Source organism: Parus major, chromosome 4 (assembly GCF_001522545.3).
Source record: "Parus major isolate Abel chromosome 4, Parus_major1.1, whole genome shotgun sequence".
In the NCBI taxonomy this organism is placed as follows: domain Eukaryota; kingdom Metazoa; phylum Chordata; class Aves; order Passeriformes; family Paridae; genus Parus; species Parus major.
This window is the reverse complement of record NC_031771.1, coordinates 46358679-46382129: the sequence shown is the minus strand read 5'-3', so window position 1 is coordinate 46382129 and position 23451 is coordinate 46358679. Positions and strand designations below refer to the sequence as shown.

At 38.5% G+C, this 23451-nt stretch overlaps 2 protein-coding genes across 3 annotated transcripts in view; one reads left to right on the top strand and one right to left on the bottom strand.

The window, feature by feature from the left end:
• The window catches only part of SMIM14 (small integral membrane protein 14), a 52345-nt gene extending 47084 nt beyond the window's left edge, over window positions 1-5261 (bottom strand). The window contains exon 1 of the mRNA XM_015624183.3: window positions 5133-5261. The gene's annotated coding sequence lies outside the window, so the exon portion shown is untranslated. The remainder of the gene's footprint in view (window positions 1-5132) is intronic.
• Window positions 5262-9279: 4018 nt separating this feature from the next.
• UBE2K (ubiquitin conjugating enzyme E2 K) overlaps window positions 9280-23451 on the top strand; it is a 44596-nt gene continuing 30424 nt past the window's right edge. The window contains exon 1 of one of the 2 annotated variants that reach the window (XM_015624181.3): window positions 9280-9547. In XM_015624181.3, coding sequence (XP_015479667.1) covers window positions 9485-9547 — 63 coding nt within the window. In that variant the 5' untranslated portion in view covers window positions 9280-9484. The remainder of the gene's footprint in view (window positions 9548-23451) is intronic. The other variant, XM_015624182.2, reaches the window with a different exon arrangement.

Genomic DNA, 23451 nt, shown 5'->3' with positions numbered 1-23451 from the left:
TGCACATTTGCTTTTTGAACAATTTTTGTTTGAGGATGTGGTATGATGCAGCTGGATGTTTGCTGTAGTACGTCACACCTTTTGAAGAGGAGCTGTAAACCCTACAAGTGGTTTAGTGTAAGAAAGAAAATTCCACTTTACAGAACTTGACAACACTGTCTGGTCAGGAAAAAAGAATTCTTCTGTAGTATACCCTCAGCAAGTTTGCTGACAGCACCAAGCTGCGTGGTGCAAACAACACACTGAAGGGAAGGTATGTCATCCTGAAGTACCTTGAGAGACTAGAGAGGTGTGTCTGTGTGAAGCTCATGAAGCTCAACAAGGCCAAGTGCAAGGTCCTGCACATGGGTTAAGGCAATCCCAAGGACAAATACAGGCTGGGAGGAGAATGGATTGAGAGTAGCCCTGCTGAGAAGGACTTGGAAGTGCTGGTGCATGAGACACTTGACATGATCTGCCAATATGCACTTGCAGCCCAGAAAGCCAATTGTATCACGGGCTGCATCAAAAGTGTGGTCTGTAGGTCAAGGGACATGATTCATCCCCTCTACTGTGCTCTTGTGAGACCCCATATGGACTACCATATCCAGCTTTGGGTCCCACAACATAGGAAGGACATGGACTTCTTGGAATGAATCCACAGGAGAGTCAAAGATGATCAGAAGGATCACCTCTCCTGTGAGGAACAGCTGAGAACTGTTCAGTTTGGAGAAGGTTCTGGGGAGACTTTATTGTGTCCTTCCATTACCTAAAAGGGGCCTACAAGAAGGGTGGAGAGATTTTTTACAATGGGTTTATTAGGATGAAATTTTTTACTGTGAGGATGATGAGGGACAGAAACAGGTTCCCCATAGAAACTATGGTTGCCACATCCCTGGAAGTGCTCAAGGCCAGGTTGAATAGGGCACTGAGTAACCTCATCTAGTGGAAGGTGTCACCCATGGCAGGGGGTTGGAAGTAGGTGATCTTTAAGGTATTTTTCAACCCAAACCATTCTATAATTCAATTGAACTCACACTTCACTGTTCATAAATTTTGCAAGAACACCACACTGATTGAGGGAAACCATTTTGGTATTTGAAAGTGTGAATTTACATTTTTGGTGTTTAAACAGATTTTTGTGGTTACCTTTTGTTAAGCTACTAAGGTAATCATTAGACATAGATGATGTCTCTAAAACTGAATGTAATTACTGAAAAAAAAAGATGGAAAGATTGGAAGCTGAAGCTATATTAAAGCAGAAGCCCAACTCCTTTGTAGAGAAAATACTGAGGGAGCCAGTCTCTTCACAATGGTGCCTAGTGACAGGACAAGAGCTAAACATAAGAAAACACTTTATTCTGATACTAACTGAACATTGATAGAGGTTTCCCAAAAGGGCTGTGCTGTCTCATATCCATAGAGATATCCAAATGGACATGGCCCTGGCAAGGCAACCTGCTCTGGCTGACCCCACTCTGACAGGAAGGGTGGTCTAGATGATCTCAAGAGGTCTCTTCCAACCTTGACCCTGCTGTGATTCTGTGATACTGTGCCACTCAAGAAGGAGCCCAGGAGTAGATACCCTTGCACAGCACTTCCACTGCAATTTCTGTAGGAATAACGTTATTTGGAATGAGTGATATTAAGATACAGGGATAGTATAGCACCTATAAATATGTCTGCTGGGAGAGTTAATATCTTTTATCTCTGCTCTGTGTTTGGGGAAGGGACCAGCAGCATAATATCACAACACTCCTAGGACTAAGAGTTAGAATCTGTAAAATCAAGAGACAATCATACAGCATTACTGAATACTTCCCAGTATGACTAACCTCTGTTTGGGGAAAGAAAGATACAGTCTAGAATACTGCCTTTAAAAGCTACTTCCAGTTCACCATGTGATCTTTTTGCACTTTCAGAAAGATGGGAAAGCTGTAACGGGGAATTTTATGAGATGGATTATACTTCAATGAAACTGCTATAATTGCTACCCTTCATCTGAGACAAATGTTCAAGACAAGGAGCTCCTTACATCTAAGCTAGATCTTCCACATAAACAAAGACATATGCTACTGCTGAAAAGACAGACACACAGAATAGTAGCAATTTTCTCAATACTGCTCTGTGAAACATTGCGTACTTGGCAGAAATCCACAGACCAGAGAAATGGCTTGTATCTGCTGTGTTCAGGGAAACTGTACATTACTCAGTACAGGACACTATTTGAGCCTTGTTTGTTTAACCTGACTTTATCCTCAATGTTCTCTAATAAATTGCCAGGTGCAGTGTTCTTGCTAGCCACGTGGACAAACTGAAGACAATCAGGTTAGGAAAACAACAAATCAGATTGTCCTGACTTCTATTCTTGAATTGATCCTTACTGGTTTCTATGATTTGAAACCTGATCAATTAACTTTTTTTACAGAACTATGGTGCTAACACTGACTAGTGATTTAAACTTAAGGATTTAACTCTAAATTATCATTCTACTGTAGTAAGATCAATAGAAAAACTTGGCGGTTTTTTCCTAATACAAAATTGTTCTAGTCTCCAAAATGCACCTGTTTTAGGATGGTATCAATTTATCTGCAACAACAGAGCCTGATAAGTTACCCATCTGTCACAGCTGAGCTTTTTCTGGATGATTTCTGACAAACTTCACTCTTTTGTAAATCTTTGTTGTAGACAGAAGTATTCCAAAATACTTCCATCAGTTGTGGATTTGCTGCCCATCATAACAGATTATACTGTAGTTTAGCAAAATTAATTTTAATTTAATTTATTTTTAATTTAGCAAAAATGTCATTAGAAGTAAGTTGAAATTCTAGATACAATTTTCAAAAAGCCTCAGAATCAAAAATTGCTGGATCAAGCAATAATTACTGAATTTAAGAGCTCCAGATTGCTTTTTTATTATTAGTTCTACCTTTCAGGATCCCTAAAAAGTCCCATGCTTTACAAAACAGAGAGACCATTGAAGGAATTCTTAACAATTGATACACAAACCTTATTGGAGTATGTTGTCTCTGTGGCTTGGCTTGTCATAATTCTCTGATTTTACTGCACATATTCTTGTATTATACTATGGTCATTCATACATCTTTAATGCATATTCTTTTATAGCTGGAAACCTTTTTTGAGGTGGGACCACCTCATAAGACTATTCATAAAACTATTGCCTACAGGAGCTTAATCCATCTCTGCAGCCTGTGTTGATGGCTCTATGTCTCAGATTATGTACATTAAGAGGAAAAGTGTCCACTCTCATCCTTTTCTCCAGAGAAGACACAGCAGTGATGCAGATCAGTTTGCAACAAACTCCCTGAATAAGTGCTGCCTATCTGCTCAAAGGAAAACACAGAAAGCCAGTTGGAGCCATCCCAGAGTCACAAATGTGATATATATGCTGGCAGTTGGACCACTTTATACAGTAAGCTTCCTAGCAGTCAACTTATCTACACTGTTAGGAATATGAAAATATTTTAGCAATGATGACAACTACCAAAGAAAGTGAGTTTATTTTTAATTTATTCTGAATTCTTATGTTCATTCAATTACTGCTTCACATTTTTTGCTGCTCCAGTTCTAATTACAAGCTCAAATGTCCTAATGAGAGACACTAACTCCACCCCCTAAACAATCACTTCAAAATATTAATGCCATTTTATCCTCTCACTTACTTGCTGCATTTAGGCACTTCCCTGGCTACCACTGCACTGAACAACGAAGTTAAACTTTTAGCTAAAAGGTCTGATATACTTCAGTCCTGATGACTTTTAGGAAATGGAGGTTTACTGAATATAAGTCTGGAATAGATTTTAGCTCCTATAGTCATTAAAATAGGAGCAATTGTTATTCAGTCACAAATCCTAAGGCCATGAGGAGAAGATAATGTCCAGTTGGCCAGGAAAAGCTGTCCAGCTGGCCTTTTGAGGCAGATCTAACTCATTTTGGTACCTTTCTATGAAAGAAAGATAACAATATTTAATTAAATAAAGTTACATAGATTTGATAACATCTAAAAGTTATTACATTAATATATGATAATACAAAATACTTAAAATGATACAAATTCTTCACTCAAGGTAGAAAATGTTTTTTTGAGTGGACAACAATATACCAGCAACTTAGTATAGAGACTAAATTCTTTATACCATTGGTCAGATCTTCTCTTCCCTTATAACTCTAATATTCATAAAACTACTAATAAAGCCATGTTAAGTTGTGAAATTTATTTCTTTACTCACAGCTTACTTTCATTTTGAAAGGATCCTCAGAAAGACTCCTATCTTCTTTTTGTAATAGCAAGAAAGGAGCACAGTTTTACACCTTTTTCTTTATAAGAAGTACTTCTAGCTCCCTGTAATCAACTTGTTAGTCTGTGGCTGCCAAATTTTCAATGTAGATGCCTGATCATTAAGAATATTAATCAACTTGTGAGCTCCTGCAAAATACAAGAACTATTTCACAGCTGAACCTAATTTTTCCCTCCTCTTTTTTTTTTTTTTTTTTTTTTTTTGTTTCCTTCATGAAGCCATAAGAATTGGCCCATGGACCCCAAGGTGTATGTACCATCAGTTGAAAATCACTCCTCCACAAAAAAGTGGAAACTTAAAACCCCAGTAATTTTGCTAACAGACTCAAAAGCATTGGGTGTCTTTGTATCTAGGTTTTCCTACTAGAAACATCAGATTCAGCTGTAACATTAATTTAGAAGATATTGGCAGACCAATATCAAATTAATGAAAAGTCCAGGGTGATTTCTACTAACAGCCCTTAACAAGTGAAGGACAATAGGGTGTTATTAAACTATGAAAAAAATTCTGCACATTCATTATTTAATGAAAAACTTGCTATGCCATAAATTGCTTTCTGACGTAACTCCACTAATTCAGATGAATTGCATCATATGAATTCAACCTGAGTGACTTCACTCTAATATTTAGTTAGAATCCTTACTGCCTTTTAATGCATATATATTTCATCTGCTAACAACAGGAAAATTGTAATTTGGTAAGCACAGGCATCTCAAATGAATACCTTCTCTCTGTTCCTGAACACCAAATTTTTTGGCATTTCTGCCAACAGAACTCGTACAAGTTTTTCATCAACATCTTTTCAGGCAAGGCTGGACAAAGCAGTGACAGTACCTTGAGCTATTTGTAACGCAAGGAAAGCTTCCCAAAGGAGGGAGCCGTCTCAGCCGAGCAAGGCAAACTGCTGTGTTCCACCCAGGAGAGGGCACTCTTACACCTGGCCACGCAACCGGACATGGACACCTATAGGAGGAACAGGAAAGTTGACATCTTTAAACTCGGTCAACTTGCACGACCAGTTAGTTATTTTTATGATAACGCTAATCACAGGTCAGTTGAATCATCCAGAGGCTGCCACAGGAAAACAATATGACTGACAATAAACGTGCACGCTAAATTTATTCTTAGTCTCCAAAATGTGCTGAGTGATATGCAGATAAAAAACACAATTCCTGCATTTCCCTGCTAAAAGCTGGGCTCATAGAGAGCTGTGGGTGTACCTTTCGTGGAAAATGAAGGTTAAATTTAGAAATAACCTGGGTTTATGAATATAAATTGTTGCCTTTTTAAAAAATAAAGCACTATTATAAACGAGTATACAAACATTTTAATGCAAAGTGCATATAATAATAACTCAGCTCGTAAAGTTAATCCTTATATGGACATCTCATGAAATAAATAAAATAAGAATTAAAAATGCTACAGGTTCAACCCCTGTTTCTAAAGGGATTGAAATCAATATACATATCTCTTGAGACAGCTTTCCTCTCCAATAAGTAATCCTCCAGCAACAAAGAGAGAAGATCAAGCCTGACATTTTTGATTTTTCTAAACTAAAGCCAAGATGAGGAGGTGGTAGTTTTGTTATGTAAGAAATAAAACAGTAAAAGAGGAATATAATGCTGCATACTACAAAGTTAATGTTTCAAAAATCTCATTTTCCTCTAATCAAAGGGGACAATCTCTATAATTCCAAATTTTCTCTAAGTAATTCTACTAGAAAAATTTCCTATTGATATGAAAACAACAAAATTAGGAAAATATGGAAATGAGAAAAAGATCACCAAGAATCTTAACTTGAAGAATGGAAAGTAAATCATACTTAATACTGTCATAAGCATCTTGGAGTCCCCAGGCAGTACACTGGGGCTGGGGGCATCCATAGTCTGAGAGGGAAGAACCTTGCACTTGGGGCTATATTGGATGTACAGTGAGTTCAATGTGCACAAACTTTGCATGAGCCATAGCCACTTTTCCATGAAAATGTTACTATATATAGTTTGCATGATAGACAGTACTTCCCACATTATTTGGAAAGAGACAGTGTTTAGGATGTTTGGTTATCCTAGCATTGGCTAATGAATGTTATCCTTTCTGTATTGATAGCTTGGGCTGAGGCCTTAACCACTGACCCTATCACCTTTTTCCTGCAATAACCTTGCATAGTTTGAACTCCAGCCATATCTCCTGCTCCCACTTCCAGAAGTCTTTCAAAACAATATGCCAAGCATAATAAACAATGCATAGATACTCAGAATTGTATCTCCCACTCTATTAGTTGTGATCAACACCAATGGGCAAAAGCATAAACCAATCTGCAGCCACTTTGTAAAAGCTGCTATTGAAAGAGCTATTCAGTACGAGACTAAAATGATGATAGGATCAATGAAAGAACTATGTCCTGAAGTCATACATACTACAATTTTTTTAATTCAAAAAATGAGCTCTGATCAATGGACTACAGTTGTACATTTTGTGTATGTATTTTTCTAAGGGCAAAAGACTAATGAGAACTTAATGCAGGGCTTTGTCAACATACCATAAAATAGATTAGGGAGTCAGACATAGAAGCCACTGAAATCACACAAAGAGGCTATCTTCTCAATTTTTATATAAAAAATGACCTTTTTTAACAAAGCAAAATAAAACTACAAACAAGCAAACAGACCTCCCCCCAAAAAAACCAAGCCAAGCCCCAAAACATGTATTCAAGGTCTATGGTACTGTTCTAACCTAAAACCCTATAGAATCTTCTGTAAAATAATTAACCATAATAAAGTATAAAACAGTTCAAGAGGCATAAAATGATACTCCCAGCATGCTGATTACATAAGGTACTGATTTTTATGTAGATTTTGATCCTGGCAAAACTCACAAATACTCTGTTGTACCAGCAAAAAAGCCTTTCTATATCTGCCTTTCAGCAAAGAGAGAATTAACAGAGTATATGGTGAATATGAAACAGTTGTAAGTGAAAAATGCCTATTTAAGGACAAGGGAAAGGAATGGAGTATACCAAGGAAAAGAGATACAGTAACTCATATTAATTTCATTTTTGCAGTAACAGACTCTGACATTTGTAATCCAAATGAGCACATGAAAATGAACCTAGGTATAAACCAGACAAAATCATTGCCCTTTACCATGGCTGTTACTGGATGTCTACTACCTATCACATAAAAGCATACTCACAGGAACACAAAGGATTTTGACACTTGATAAAGGTCATGTTTTCCACTTCATTCAGAACAAAATCTGAATATTGGAAGCTTAGCTTCATTCTGTGAGCTGTCTGAAAAGACACGAAGGATTTAACCAGGAGATTTTATGTACTACCTTTATTATTGTAATCTATAGTAGTCGTAGTTTCTCAGAATGCTATAAACCTAATTTCATCTAAGGGGGAAAAAAGGGTTATTATCCTTTCATTATTGGTGAGAGCCAAGAGCACAGAAGAGCCATGGCCTACCTCCTCAAAAGGAATTTAAAACATATCAGTGGAACTTGGATGTCTAAATTATTCTGAAAATTAAGGTCCAAGATCACACTATTAAGTCATTAAGAAGAAACCAGGTCTGCTGCAAAATGGTCCTTTTCATAAAGGTATTGAAACCCTCAGCTGAAAATCTGAATTGTATAATACATTTTAAAATTTTCAACTGAAAAGAAATTAATTTGATGAACAGTTGCACATGGCACAACATTTCTGCAGAAAAACAAACTTTTTCCAGTCAAACTACAGGGGAAGAGTAAACACCTTAAAAGGACTATATACATCTGTATATAGTCAACAGATTTAAAAAAAATATTGATCTTTTTGCTTGGGCCTATACTTTATTTGTAGTGTATATAACAGTCAAAATGCTGTGTATAATAAGGGAGATAAATGAACAGCACTTGCAGATAACAGCCCTACCAGAAGTCGACATTTGTTGAGATAAATGTCCATGTTGTACGTTATCCTGCACTGCACCGTTAAAAGGGGGCCCTATAAAATGTTTCTGCAAACGTTAATGTCTTGGAACCATCTAGTTCCTGAATAAACAACAGTTCAAAATCCAATCTCACGTTCTTCTCTAAAAATCTATGCTCTTCAAAAACATCCCTTATTTTATACACCTCAGGTTAGAAGCTATGATTACTGTTACCGTATTTCAGATGTCAGAAGTGAAGCAGCATCTGCGGGAGCCCGTATTTGCTTCTGCAATAAAAGGCCCATTAGACAGGGCTGACCTTTGCCTTTTACTCTACTTTTAAAACATTGTAGTAGAAAAGAAGCAGTTCCTTTCACTGTCCCCGTTAAGTAACCTGTTTCTGGGCCTGCAAGCTCCCCTGGTCTCGTGTGAGGAGGCACCAGTGTCTCCAGAAGGGAGGGGGGAAGAGGACGAGGAGCAGGTCTGGGAGAAAGACGTGTAAGGAATAACATTTTTCTCTGCTGAGCATAACGGGGAAAAAGATAGATGAGAACCGCTGTTAAGGGCCCGGGTGAGCGTATTCTCAAGTTACATGAGAGACCCCTAGTTCTTTTTGCTCGGGGGCTCCACCGGCAGACATACCAGCTGCTCCTTGCGCCAGCTATTTCCTCAGCGACACCTCAGACATTTCTCCCGATACCGCGGACCCGGCCCAGCCCTCCCCAGGGTGTTCCTTCACCCGTTCGCCGGCCCGGTGCCTCAGGGCTCACCCCGCTGCGGGCACAGGGCCGGGCGGGAGCCATGACGACACAACGGCCTCAGCTGTGTCCTGGGGCCCGCCCGCGGCGGGGCTTTGCCTGAGGGGGGTGCCTCCTCACGCTCTCGCCACGGACCCGCCGGGCCCGTGACAGGGTGAGCGGCTCGAGCAGGTGTCTCCCGGGACGGGCGGGTGGGCGGCCAGCGGGGCGAACCCCTGCGCCTCCACAGGTGGGCAGAGCACCCCTCCTTCGGGGTCAGCGGGGTGGAGGCGGACCGGAGCACTGACGCCGCAGCCGCCCCATCGGCAGCGTTCAGCCACGGCCCCCCCGGCCCCGCCGCCGCCCCGGTGCTGCTCCGGCCGCGCTCCCGCGGCCCCTCCTGAGGAGCAGCGGCGGCCCTTTCGCGCATGCTCGGCGCGGGCGCCATTTTGGTAGGGCCGGGAGTTCTCCAGCGGAGCGACGGCGGAGCTCGCTGGGCCCGGCGCGGAGGGGGCGAGGGGTGCCCGCTGCGGAGATGGCCAACATCGCGGTGCAGAGGATCAAGCGGGAGTTCAAGGAGGTGCTGAAGAGCGAAGAGGTCAGAGCCTCTCCCCCCTCCCCCTGCGCGCCATCGCCGCCACCCTCCCCCGTGTGAGCGTGGGCAGCAGGGGACGGTGCGGGCGCCCCGCCGGCCTTCGCGGGGACCCCGCACCCCCCTCGGCCCCACCTCCCCGTGCTGGAGGTGGGCCCGTCCCACGGCATCTGGGAGGGGAATGGCGATTCCTGGGGAGACGGGGCCCGCCAGCCGTTGGGAGGAGGAGGAGGGGGCCGCAGGAAGCGCGGCGGCAGGGCCCGAAGAGGCTGGGCGGGCCGGTCCCCGGCGAGGGCTCCCGGCGGTCGGTGCTCGGGAGCGCCGCCAGGCCGGAGGCCACGGGGCGGGGCGGGTGGGGCCGGCCCGGCCTCCGCGGGGACCCCCGGAACGCGCCCTCCCGCGTCCGCCCGCGCGGCACCGGGAGCGCCGGGAGGGATGGATGAGGCGGATTGGGGAGGGTGAGATGGGGGTACGTGATCCCATACATCCCCTTCAGCTGACCCCTTTGACTCGCTAGTGCCAGAGGCTGCAGAGTACGGGTTTAATGTTTGGGGGTTTTTAGCGGTTGCTATTAAACCCCCATTTAGCTTCCCTGTATACAGAACTTCCTTTATCCCACTGCAGGCTTGCTCACCTTCAGATGGATGCTTTTAAAGCCTCATTCATTTCAGTCATGTTGCCTCGTTTCCTGATCAGTATGTTCAGAGGTATGTGGTGGTCAGTAAGAGGCTGACTACTTCCAGGGCAGCAGCAGAGAAGTTCTGATCAGTTTGTGGGAATATATAGCAGTGTTTGTAGGGTTGCATCAATACAGCTTTTGCTGTGTCTGTGTCTGAGTTGGTGGACGTCAGCCAGATAGGTTTTAATGGTTGTGTCGTCATTGTCGTCCTACTTGGGATGATGTTGCAGGTTAGATCCTTGTGAAATATTAATGTAAATATGTAACTCTTAAAGCCGGTGTTTCAGAAATCTGGACATATTCACAGAGAAAAAAAGAGAGGATAATTTTTCAGAGGTACTAATGGCTTAAGGGAAACACGTTTATGGTAGCAGTAGTTGATGTTTTAAATTTTAAATTGTGTGCTAACAACACTGTTGCTATGCAGTTTGAACCAGCCCCTAGAAAAATGTAAGGGCCTTGTTTTACAGTTGCCTTTAGAGCCCAGTCTGATTTTGCCAAGCTGTTGCACAGCAAATACAGAATTGCATGGAGACCAAGAGAAATTTCTAGGTGGATACCTTTATACCAAAGCTAGAGAGTGTAGACCTCATACCCCATATAACCAGCTGATACTGTGGAAACAAAGAAGTCTATTTGGAAGTGCTTTCTAGAGGCTTGAAAAGCCTTTCTCTTTGCTATATGTGGGGAAAAAAAAACCAAACCAAAAACCCTTAACTTACATAGGTTTTGGGGGAGCTCCATGGTAAATTTTCTTTCTGTGAAGGTTGGATCCAGTGTGCACATTTTTGATTGTTTCTGTTTGTTTAGTCTGCAGGACTTAGAGTTTTGGAAATGGATAATATTATAAAATAGCCTCTGAGCTGCCTAAACCTAGCTAGAAAAAGAGGTCTTAATTCTTATGAGATTCAATTAGTGGTATTTCAGAATCATACTGCAGCAGACTCTTGATATTTCTTTTTCTTCTGTCATTAGTGAGCTACATAAGTGTCATGCTGATATATTAGTATAAAATTGCTGTTTACAGACTATACTCCCATGTCTTGAATGCAAAATTTCAGCATTACTTAACAGTTATCAAAGTTGCAAGCAAAGTTTTTTTGTGAATGTTTGTACGTTCCAGGGCAGTCCAACTATGGTGTCATTATCACTGGGTGTGAAAACATGTGGAGTGGGATGATGAATGAAGGTCTAACTAAATACTACAAATTACAAAACAAAAAGGAGTTTTCTTACTGTTTACTAAGTTTATCATTAAACCTGCTTTCTTCAAAAAGAAATGTATTTTTTTGTGAATGACAATGCTAAATTTGTTGTTTAGAAGTTTGTAAGTCCCACTCTGAAGGCAAAATAGCTCACATCATCTGTTCTTAAATTATTCTTGATTTAATGCTTTGAACTAGTTGAAGAGCGGTCCTCCCCCACCCCCGTTTCCTCATAGACATAATAGGAGCACAAATGCCTGGGAAAGGGATAGGCACACTGGGAGAAAAATACATAGAATGTTTGTTTTCTGTCTTCTTCCACTACTCACCTTTATGCTGAAATGCAGTTGTGGAACCAGAAAGGTTTTAAAAAGGGAGCAGCTGGATGGCAGTTAATTCCTTCTGCGTTTGAAGTATGTGTTGAAAGTGCTAAATTCCAAATTTTAAAAGAAAGAATTCTGTAAAGTGTGTTTATCCTTGCTATGGATAAGGATCTTGCTACTCAGGACTAAATATACTTTTCATATTACTTAGCACTTTTTATTTCCTTGAATGCAATTTATGAGAAATAACTAAAACATGATACACTACCTCGCTCTCTGGTTTACAGATATGAGAGGAAGGATCTTCCATATTTTTAAATTGAGTCTGGGACTTCTTGAGTGTTTTGCAAAAGTATTTAAAGTATTTTTACACTTGGGGAAAGTGCTTCTGCTCTGCTTGCTTTTTTATTTCTTGTTTTGTTATAAACATGACATTATGTTAAGAAATACGGTATTGTTTATTTAAGAGAGATACCTGTAACTTTGCATCTCTTAAATATTTGAATTAAATAGAGAAAACGAACTAAAGTTTCTTTGTCAGGAGTGCTCTCTAAAGTATGGTTTTTAAACTTCTTACTTTTGTGTATGGAGAAAGCTTTAGAGTTCTAAGGCAGGTGAGGCATTGTGCATCTGTAACAAAGATGAAGTTGTTAGCCTAGGTAGTGACTTGACTGCTTAAGTATGTGTAAGCAAGGGATCAGATCGTACACTTTATTCTTGTTCTGAATGAATAATGAAATTGTCATTTCGTTAATCTGTTATCTTGTTGGTTTTATGGGCTGAAATTCTAAAGCTACAAAATGTATTTTGAACAAAAGTATGAAGCCACAGCATGATGGAGAAACCAATAAAGACATGGAAGGAGAATAGTATCCCTCTTTTACTAAGTAGGAAAAAGTTTCAGTGAAGGTTGGCTAGTATTATTTTTAGATTAAGTGTGAGTGTATTTTTTTTTAGATTAAGTGTAACTTTAGATTAGGTTACTGGAATGCTGCAGTGGGTAGCCAAATCCTTACCTGCTCTTTTTTTATAAGCAGCTATCTTATGAGAGGGAGAACTTGCTTGGCATTTAATAATGAATAGAAACATATTGAAAGATCTTGTGGTTGCTTAAAGACTGATGCTGGGACATGTAATTGATCAGGTATGTTAAACATTACGTGTGACTTGTTTTTGTAATTTAATAAAGCATCAGTGTTTACTTTGAAGAAATTATACTATGCTGGCAGTGAAGGATTCAGTGCTTAATTTGCCATCCACTTTCTTTTATCATGTGGAATTATAAGGTGTTTTCTACTAATTGATACCTTTTGCAGTGAAAACTCTAATCTGATATCGAACATAGCTTCCTTCTAGCAAGACGAGAATTGCTGGTATATCTACCATGAAGTGTTCTTCTCTTACAAATATGAAGAGACATTTATGGCAGGTTAATCCAGGTAAAGCTGAGAGTAAATTTCACTCAGCTGCAGTTATGGAATATGAGTATCGTCATGAACAGATATCTGAAGTAGCAGTTGAAATTTTTAACTAGCTTGAACCCAAAACAGCATTCAAGTGAAGATAGTAGGTTAACAACGAAAACTTCAAGTACTTGATTTCCAAGAAGGAAATGAGCGTTTGTTTCAGAGTCTATGTGTTTCAGTGATTTGCAGGCAAAAGGGAAGGGAAGAATAACTGTAGTCTGCTGTACCTTTCCTAGACATGTAAAGACCTAGTGAGTAGCTCTCATGTTGGTTTTTATCATTGCCTGTAGTGGTCTTGTGATTTATGTCAGTATATAGCAAAATACTAAGTAGCATGTCTGCAAATTTCTTGCTGTTCGGAAAAGCCATAGCTATTTAATTTTCAGGCTCAGAAAAACCTCATAGCTTTAGTTCATTTACATTTGGGCAGTTTTGGGTGCTAGATACTGGATTCACTAATGTGGAAACTCCTAGTTGTAATTGTGCTTTAGTGTTAGTAGGATTCTTGTTTTTCTTCCTATTTATCCTATAGAAGCTCCGGTGTGCTAAAACCCCCATCACACACTTTTTTAATCATATGCAGGCCTTCTGAGAGGAGAGACTGGTATCAATGTAATAATGACACTTTCAATGTTCTTATGTTTACTCATTTTTTAACCTTTATGCCTTTCCATCAACTAAGCACACTTGGGCTTTATTCACACAAACAGTTGTCCTGGTTTTGGCTGGGACAGAGTTAATTTTTTTTTAGTAGCTGGTATAGGGCTGGGTTTTGGATTTAGTCTGAGAATAATGTTGATAACACACTGATGTTGCTGGGTACAACTTACTCTAAGTCAAGGACTTTTTAGTTTCCCATGCTCTGCCAGCGAGTACATGCACAGGAAGCCATGAAGGTGCATGGCCAGGACAGCTGACCCAAAATGGCCAAATGGATGTTCCGTCCCAGAGAATGTCACACTCAGTATAGAAACTGCGGGGATTGGCTGGGAGCTGCTGATTGCTGCTGGCATTGGCTGGGGACAGGTGAACAGGTGGTGAGCAATTACACTGGGCATCCCTAGTCTTTCTCTAGTTTTATTCCTCTCTCTTTTAGTAACCTCCCATATTATTACTATGTTTTGCTTTATTTAAATTATTAAACTGATCTTATCTTGACACATAGGTCTTACCTTTTTCCAATTCTCTTTCAGTCCATGTGGGAAGTGGGGCATCTGATTAAGCAGCTACATGGTATTTAGCTGCCCCCTGGGATTAAATAGTGATAACAATCCCACTGCACCCACTAAACCTCTACTGACTTCTGTGTGACTATTCTTACAATTCAAAAGTTAAGCACATGTATCAGCATAAAATGGATACTGTTTAAACAAATATGATGCTGACTCAGGAACCATAATAGAAGACATCTCCTTCTTCTAAATACCTACACTGATTCTACAGGATAAATAGGAAGAAAATCAAGAATCCTACTAACACTGAAGCACAATTACAATTAGAAGTTTCCACATTAGTGGATTCAGTATCTAGCACCCATGATTAAAAAAGTGTATGAGGTGGGTTTTAGCACACTGGAGCTTGAGGCTGCTATGCAAAACGAGATTTTAGTAGTCTGGAGAAATGAACGTCCTGGCAGTAGCCTTTTGAATCTCAGTTGAGGTAGGTGCCAGTTCCTGCACCTGGGAGGAAGTAACTCCATGCATCCATAAGTACAGTCAGGAGACTGACTGGAAACAAAGTAGTCTAGCAGGAAAAGAACTTCATGACCTAGTGAAGAGCAAGCGCCACAATGATGGTGGCAAAGAAGTCCAACCACATACTGGGTTGCATTAGCAAGAATATAGTCAGTAGGTTGAGAGAAGTGATTCTTCTCTTCTGTGCTTGTGAGAACTTGTGTGGTGTTCTGTGTTCAGATACATACTCAAATGAACTGAGCAGAAGATTGTCAAGATGGTTAAGGGACTGGAGCACAAGATGTGAAGAAGGTAAAAGACTTGATGTGGAGAGAATTATTGAGAGAGACATATTCCTGTTGTCTATAAATACCTAGTGAGAGGCTTCTGGGAAGAGCCAGACTTGTCTCAGAAGTGCATGGGAATATGGTAAGAGGTGGCAGACACAAGGTAGAACATGGGAAATTCTGACCAGACACTGTGGAAAAAAATTGTAATGGTAGTAGTCAAACATTTAAGCAGTGTGATCAGCAAGATTGCAGACTCTCTGTCCTCGGAGTTGTTCAGAATTCAACAAATTCTTGAACAACCTGCTCATATTGAACCTGCTTTGAGCAGGAGGTAGGGACTAGAAGCCACTCAGCTGTCTCTACCTTTGTGATTACAGAATCTGTAGTATAAGTGGTTTTTAATTACTGTTTCTGTTGTCAAAGAAAACATAAAAGGGTTCCAACTCTGTCGCCACATCTGGTAAAACCTTCCCCTGTAAACAAATAGAAATGGTCTACTTTAAAATTTTTCTTTTTCATTTAAGAGTTTTCACCATTGTGTGGCAATAATGAATCCTCTTCCTTGTCAAATTGGAGGCTAGGTTTTTCTGGTAGATGCAAGGCTTTCAGGGTTTGTATGTTGACCAAGTTCTGGTCTGGAACCCTGAAAGTAGAACAAATATGAGATTTGTACTACTTCTTTAAGCTTCATTTCTCTGAAATGTGAAGATATTTTAACTTTAAAGTAGTTGTTTGTGAGATCTTTTGAGCTTTACCAAAAATAATTTGGTCTGCTGTGTTTTTAGCCATGCCTGCAGTTTTAGGCAAGAAAGGTTTAGACCAGTTTCCTATAACTGCATAAAAAGAATAGGGAAACACCATTACTGTGCATCTTTGATTTTCTTAATCCTGTCTGTGGTGTGTTGGTCATGTTTTCTAGTTTGTACTGGAAAATAATGGAGAATGGTTCTGTAGGTCTTTGCCATCAAACAAGTTTGTCCATAGGTGGTGAGAAAACTACAAATAAACTAATAATTCTGAAAGATCATTTCAGATGTGAGAATAACATGCAGTTAACACCTCTTTATCCAAACCATATAGCTATTTCTCAAGTTCTGTGAATATAATACCAGTGCACTTTTAGCATCACTATTATGTAGATGCTGATCAGTACTAGTATTAGGAATACTACTTATATCTGTGATTTAAAATATGCAATGACAGTGGTCATTTGACTATGAGTTTGCCAGTTATTGGTAGTGGGAATATTTGTGCAGAGAAGGATAGATCTATTGCTTTTTCCTTTGTTCAGCTGGTGACTTTTGTTATGTTAATATGTATTCAGTGGGGTCCAGATTTCTAGTGAGTGGTCTATGTATCAGCTGTCAGAATCATAAAGATTTTGGGAGTAAGTGGAAAACAGAAAAAGAAAAACTTAAATCTGCATTGAAGTCAGACTAATTTGGTTGTTTTAGTTGACATCATGAAAATCTGAGGAAGGAGAGCAGTTCCAGGTTAGAGGAGAGGATTTGTTAGGATGAGGGATAGATTGTAGCTGATGATGGTACCCTCTGATAACAACTCTCAATGGACCTGAAGCAGTGCTAGAAAGTAGCCATCCTGTACCAATTTCAGTCTTGCATTCATTCTTCTGTGCTTGTTTCCAGGAGTTTGGCTTTAATAGGAAGGATGTATACAAGTCCAAAGGTTAGTTCACTTTATGTAGTATGAGATTTAAATAAAGTTAACATTTTGTCATAGTAAATTTGTGTAAGTATAAACTGCAAGAAAGTGCTAGTTAACAGTCCAGTGGTCCTTATTTTGCATTAAGCTAGTTCAGGTACTTAGAGTAGTTCTTAAATTATTTATGTGTTAAATGGTTTCTAGATTCCTGGATTTCAAAATCCTAATAAGGACTGTTGTCATTCTTACACTTCATCACTTTTACACTAATAATTTCTGCTGCTATTAAATTGAGAAAATGCTTTAGGTTAAAGTTTATCATTAAGATGCAGGCTATCTTTTTGTCTTTGACAAGCCAAGTAAAACTGCTGCAATTTAGATACAGAAAAGGAATCAAATTAATTATTTTATGGCAAAAAATAGAAATTTTGGCAAATAATATTCTATATGGCTAAAAAACATACTCTAAGGATGTTTCACAGAATCGTAGAATGTTCTGAATTGATTGTGGTCCAATTCTGCACTCTTGACTTATCCAACATTTTCCCTTGAGATTATATTAGTGTTAATATTTGTAATATTTGAGTTGGGAGCACTTGAATATGCTTGAGTATTTAACAAAACAGTATCTGCATTATAAATAAAGTATGTCTGTGAGTAGCAAAAATAACTTTCTTTGAGTACCAGATCTGTGTTTGTTAATATAGTATATTTCAACAGAATTGTGCTAAAGTTATGGATTGCTCCTGTTTATCCTTCAAAGTGTCTGCACAGGAGAGAGATACTGTGAATATCAATGGCTACAGAAGAAGCATTGTGTTATGCTTTATTGGACACTGTAAAAGTCAGTCCTGCAATATAACTCCAGTTTGGCTATGCCAGTGTCTGAGAGAGCTGGATTCATCCTGAGTATCGTTCTTCTGTTGCATTGATAATAGGGGCTGTCCTGTCCACCTTGTTACAAAATACATGGGAAACTAATTGAAGTTCATTACTTCCAAATTTTTATTCATTATTAGCCTGTGTGATCAACAGTTCATTGGGAAAGACTAATGAAAGACTGTAAATCTAGTTATTTTTAAAAAGTCAAGTTTAAGGTAACATGCCTTCAGATTCTAAATGTGTCTAGAGAGTGTTTTAGGAAGGGAGGAAAAAACTCAAACCCACAAATACATTAGTCTATATTTTATTTAAACAGGTATTTTAGCTCAAGCTGAAAATATTTCAGTTTTTATTTTTAGCTGAAAGCGAACTGTGAGAAAGTATCTTTGAATTTTTGCTGTGTTAGCCTGTGTTAAAGTACAGGAGGCTATGATGAAATAAGGTAGTGTACATGAATGGAAATCATGGTAGCTGTGTTGTGTTTTCTCCCTTTCTGGAAGCTCTTAGAGCTTTCATGGTGTTTAGGTAAGCCCTTCCACTTTGGAATAAAGGTGTCCATGTGGGAAGCTAGTACAGAAAAACTGTTCTGAGCTGTTTTCACAATTCTTCAAGCTCTGAGACTGACTGAATTATATAATCAATTTAAAATGAACTGAATCCTGTGATTCCTTTGTATGTAGAATTGTTAAGTAGATATACAGGATTGATTGTAGAGTCTGCATCAAATGGTTTTGTATGTTCACAAAATGACTAATCCAAAGGATGGTTCAGAATGGTTATTCAAGTACACTGTATCTGCAGGGTATTTCAGTTCTACACCAAAAACAGAACCATGCATAAAAAATAGGAAAAATGCATTGCCCCTTACTTTCCTGAGGGGAACAGGAGTCCTTTGCAATATGCCCACACTGATGTCGAGTATCTTAGTGGGATCAGATCATGTTTGGGTAACTCCTGCACACAATTTATGGTCCAAGGTACTATAAGTATTTTGCATAGCTCGACATAGCCTGTGCAGGGGCCCTTAGAGCAGTACAGGAGAGTGTGTGTGCAGTTATGTACACACCTTCCATGGCACAGCTTTACCAGTAAAACCACACTGTCCCTTAGTGAGACAAGCACTGACTGTGTAACTGCACTTAGGGCTTATGCCAGGAGAGCCGTGTCAGTTACACCTCTGGTCTCCCTGACTGAGTGATGGTTTTGTCAGAAATCATTTAGACACACACTAGAGCTGAAGTTTCAGAACTCTTTTAACTTGTCCTAAGGCAGCTCCAGGAAGCAGTGTCACATTCCTCTTCCAAGACTCATGTCTTCTTCCTGCTTTTGTGCTCCTTCTCTTACTTGCACTGTTTGTGGTTGGGTTAAAGCGAGTGACCTGTCTTGATAATATGTGTTTATTTCAGATGTTTGCTGTGCAATTGTGTGAATGCTTATAGAAAATCTTACCCCCTCCTTTACATTAATTCTTATGATCAGAAGGGAAGTAGGAGCTTGGTCACTGTTAGACAGGTTTAAGGTGCTGTGGAAGTACAGTCTCTTACTTGTTCTGGTAGAGCGATGTTTTAACAGCTGAACATTAGCAAGAGTGGGTATTTACGTACCTTAAATTAAAAAAAAAAATACATTTTCGTGGTGTTCCAGGTCGAACTCTTGCAAAATTAAAATGTTTTTAATATTTGAGATATTTTGTGTTCTGACAGGAAGAGAATATCCCTCAGTAGTGTTCTTGTATGTAAATGTGTAATAAAAAATGTTAAGGTTGGTACAGATTTAATCTCTTGATAATATTCTTTAATAAAATATTTTAACAAGTAAAATCGTGATAAATACAAAAATTCTAGACTGTTTAACCACCTGTAAGTAATACAGAACTCATGCAGTATTCATACTTGTAGCTCCTTAGATACATTAAAATGCAAGTTACTAGTAACATAGTATTTTGATCAGTAAATGAAACAAATAATATGCAAAAAACAATGTCACCTAGTTTTACTAGAACAGATGTAACCCTAGAAAATATATGTTAAGTCAGGGGGATGAAATAGAAAATTAAATGTGGTAGAACTTCCACAACTGAAATTGTTGATAGGTTTAAAGAACATGGGAACATTTTAAGGAAATTCTTTTCTTGATATTGACCCTTTCTTGTCTAGAAAACTGCTCTTTAATATGTTTTCCTCCTTGCCCTGCCCCAGACGCTGGATTGTTTCACTCTGGTGTTGTTGCTCTGTGCTTTGAAGGTCAGCAGGTGCTTGCTCTAGAATGCAGATATGATCTGCTGATCTCAGCAGGTAGTGCAGCATGTGTACTTCATAGCACTGTGGAATTATGTGGCACTTCTGCTTCTCTTAATAATAACAAGCTCACAATATGCACTTGATTTTGGCTTTTAAGCTGGAGTGAGTCTGAAGGAATGTTTTGGAAGTATTGAACTATTTGCTATTCCTCTTGCTTTGGTAGCTCTTTGAGAGGATAGCAGTGGGATTATAAAACTGGTTGTTTGGGGTTTTTTTGTTAGTTGAATTTGCGATTTTGCTGCAGGACAGTGCACTGCTCTTTGCTTCCTAGTTGAGTGATACCTCCTGCCTTTATGTTTCCCTGTTTCTTGTGAAAGAGTGAACTGAGTGGATGCAGTTTTTTTACTCTGTGCTGCTCTAGAGTAGCAAGGGGGTTAAGAAAGGAGAGTGTTAGTTTGAAAAGAGGGGAGATGAGAGGCGAGTATTGACTTCTTAAACAGCAGCTGAAAAAGTGAGCCTTTATTAGGAATCTTCCTTTCTGGCATATAAGTGAAGGAGGGAGACCGGAACCATTTGGACTAAGGTGAAAATGGTAACTTCCACTAACCAAAAGAGCATAAGAAAATAACAAGATAAATATTACAAAACAAAATTCCTTTGAGTATTTATCCACAGGTTTGCAAAGAGTTGGTAAATAGGATAAGAATGAACTTGGTTTTGTTTTTAATTTATTTAAATAATTGCTTAATGGAATAAACTGCTACTGATATATTGGAATCTTTTGCTCTATACAAGTTGACTCAGAGTACTTACGGCCTTGTGCAAAAATCACATTCTGGATCTCACTGGGATAGTCACGTGATCTTTCTCTGTAGATCTAGTGAGATATGTTCATGCCAGATTTTGGTGTAGAATAAGACTGTTGTGTTAGAATATAAAATGAGAGGGGGAGGATAAAGAGAGTTTATAAGACACTGGTAACTTCATAGTATAACAGTTTAATTTTGCTAGCATGGCTACAGACTAGGGTGAAGAATTTCTTACTTAATTTGGCTTATTAAATATTGAACCTTATAATGTCAGTATAAAATGTTTGGATGTTCAAAAGTACCTACTTCACATTTGTAAGATATGGCTGTAATAAAGAAGTAAGTACATTTTTATTAGATTCTAGGTAGGTTCAAAAGTGGTTATTGCAAATTTACCTCATAGATGAATCAATAATCTTAAAATCATGTCTGAAAGATAAAGAAGTAATTTTATTTTGTTTCTGTGATTGGGGAAACAATTAGTGATTGAAAATATTTTGCATGTACAAAACCTTCACAGATTTTGTCCTTGGTTGAGAAGATTCCAGAGAAATTTTTCATGTTTATTCCTTAATCTTTGCTGAAATTTTTGCATGCACATTCTTTAAGATTTTTGTCACTTTCTTAAAACTCTTTCTTAATATGTAAGGAGCTAGTCTTTAAACACTGAATGATTACAAAATTTTAATACTTAGCTGATTTTAGTGCAATGTATATATGCATCATTTATCACATATACGTGTCTTTTCATATCAGTTTTTTCCGATTTAGTTTTGTTTATTTGTTTATATATATATATTTACACATGTACATTTGTTTCTAGAGTTTTCTATGAGTTTTCTTCTGTACAACAAAGTAAATTAACAAAAAATAGTAGTATTTGATCCAATATTCCCCTTGAGATTGAAGAAAATAATTTTATAAGACCAGTAAAATCACAGACTGCAGGTAATTAGTTCCTATATGGAATAGTGGGGTTCTGTGATTTTGTGTGGTTTTGTTTGTTTTCTCTTGTTGTTGGAGGTTTTTTTCCCCATACAGTGTAATTCAGAAGTAGACACTGTATTTTAAATTCCAGATGTAATTCTGTTTAAGGTGCTTTTGTATCTATTGGTTTTTTTTATAAATCCTGTTTACCACCTTTACACCCAAAGATACTTGATAGGAATTTGCATATGGTGTCTGAATATGTAAGGAGACACAGACAGAATTAGAACATGCAAATAATAATTCTTTACTACTTTATTATTTTTTAAAATAACATGCTGAAGTTATTAATATTGCTAATAAACATTATTTCCTTTTTAATTTTTGACAGCAATAGTAAAAAACATAGTATGCTTGCTAATTGATACATTTATGTTTCTGTAGAGTAATTTATTATACAGGGATTAAAGATCTAATGTGAGGATATTGTCATGGGGGAAGTTAAGTAGAGCTGGTTGGTTCTAGGGAAACTTCAGTCAAAACTTTTTTTGTATGTTGTTATCATCCAGTATTAAGTTCATGATGTTTGGTAGCCATGGCTGACATGGGAATGTGAGGGATTTATTTGGAGTTTGGGTTTGTTTGTTTGTGTTTTTTTGCTTCTACTCAAGAGAATTCAACACATGTCAAGACTGCTGGCCATGTAATTAAAGAAAAAGTAATAAGAAACATCTCATTCTTCCATTTTTAGTTCAACCTACCAGTATCTGTCCATACATCATTTGCTCTGAAAATTGGCATTTTTATGCTGATGGCTTGACATTGACTCTCTGGTAGTCTCCTTATCAAGGTAACTGAAGAATTTGGAGGGCTTTTTAGAAGGCATGAAAAATTCTGATGTACTTGTAATTCCTGTTTCTAAAAAAAGCAATTTGCTCTACTTCAATCTTTATGAAGCAGACTTATTCCAGGATCAAACTTTGAATACATGATTTTCTTCTGCTTTTAGTAAATATAGTAAAAAGTATTTTGTTTGTCAGAAATAAAATATAGAAGAACAATGCAGTTTTTAATAACTTGTCTTTGTATGCTCTTGTGTGTTGATATATAATGGTTTTGTCTGTTTATTTTATATCTAGGAAAACTTTGGATTTTTAAAAGTAGAGGCACTGGACTAGTGAAGAGGATAATAAGCCATGAAAAAATGAAAGAGGTTTTTAAAGGCAGGTTGAAGAAGAGAGAAGGAAATGGTATGGAAGGCTCAGAAAAAAGGTTGGATTTACTGCAGAAAGCAGACAGTCCCTCAAATTGGACAGGCCCTCATTATTAAGGCCTGTAGACTATAGTGAATAAGAACAGAAGAGCTTGTTGTCTGCTGAGAGTAATACTGCAGAGTCCAGAGCTGCTCTCTAAAATGATTTTAGTAGAAGTGAGGATGTGTGTTAAAGTCTTCACAGTGGCAGAACTTACTTTTAAATTTTCTGCTGGAGTGGATTGTGTGTTCTTTGCAAGGAAGTTACTCAAATATAAAACTAGACAGTATAATTCTAGATTTTTCTTTTAAAAGAGGAAGCAGGTGAAGACAAGTCAAAATATTATCTATCAGTTGTTACTGTGATAAATGTGATTGAGTGTCCTATCTTTGGAAGATGCTCACAGAATGACACTTGATGAAGGATTGATTCCTTTGGGTTTCTTTTTAGAGAAGAAAAAGCTTTTAGTAGTGAATAAAAGCATAGTATGAATCTTCCCCA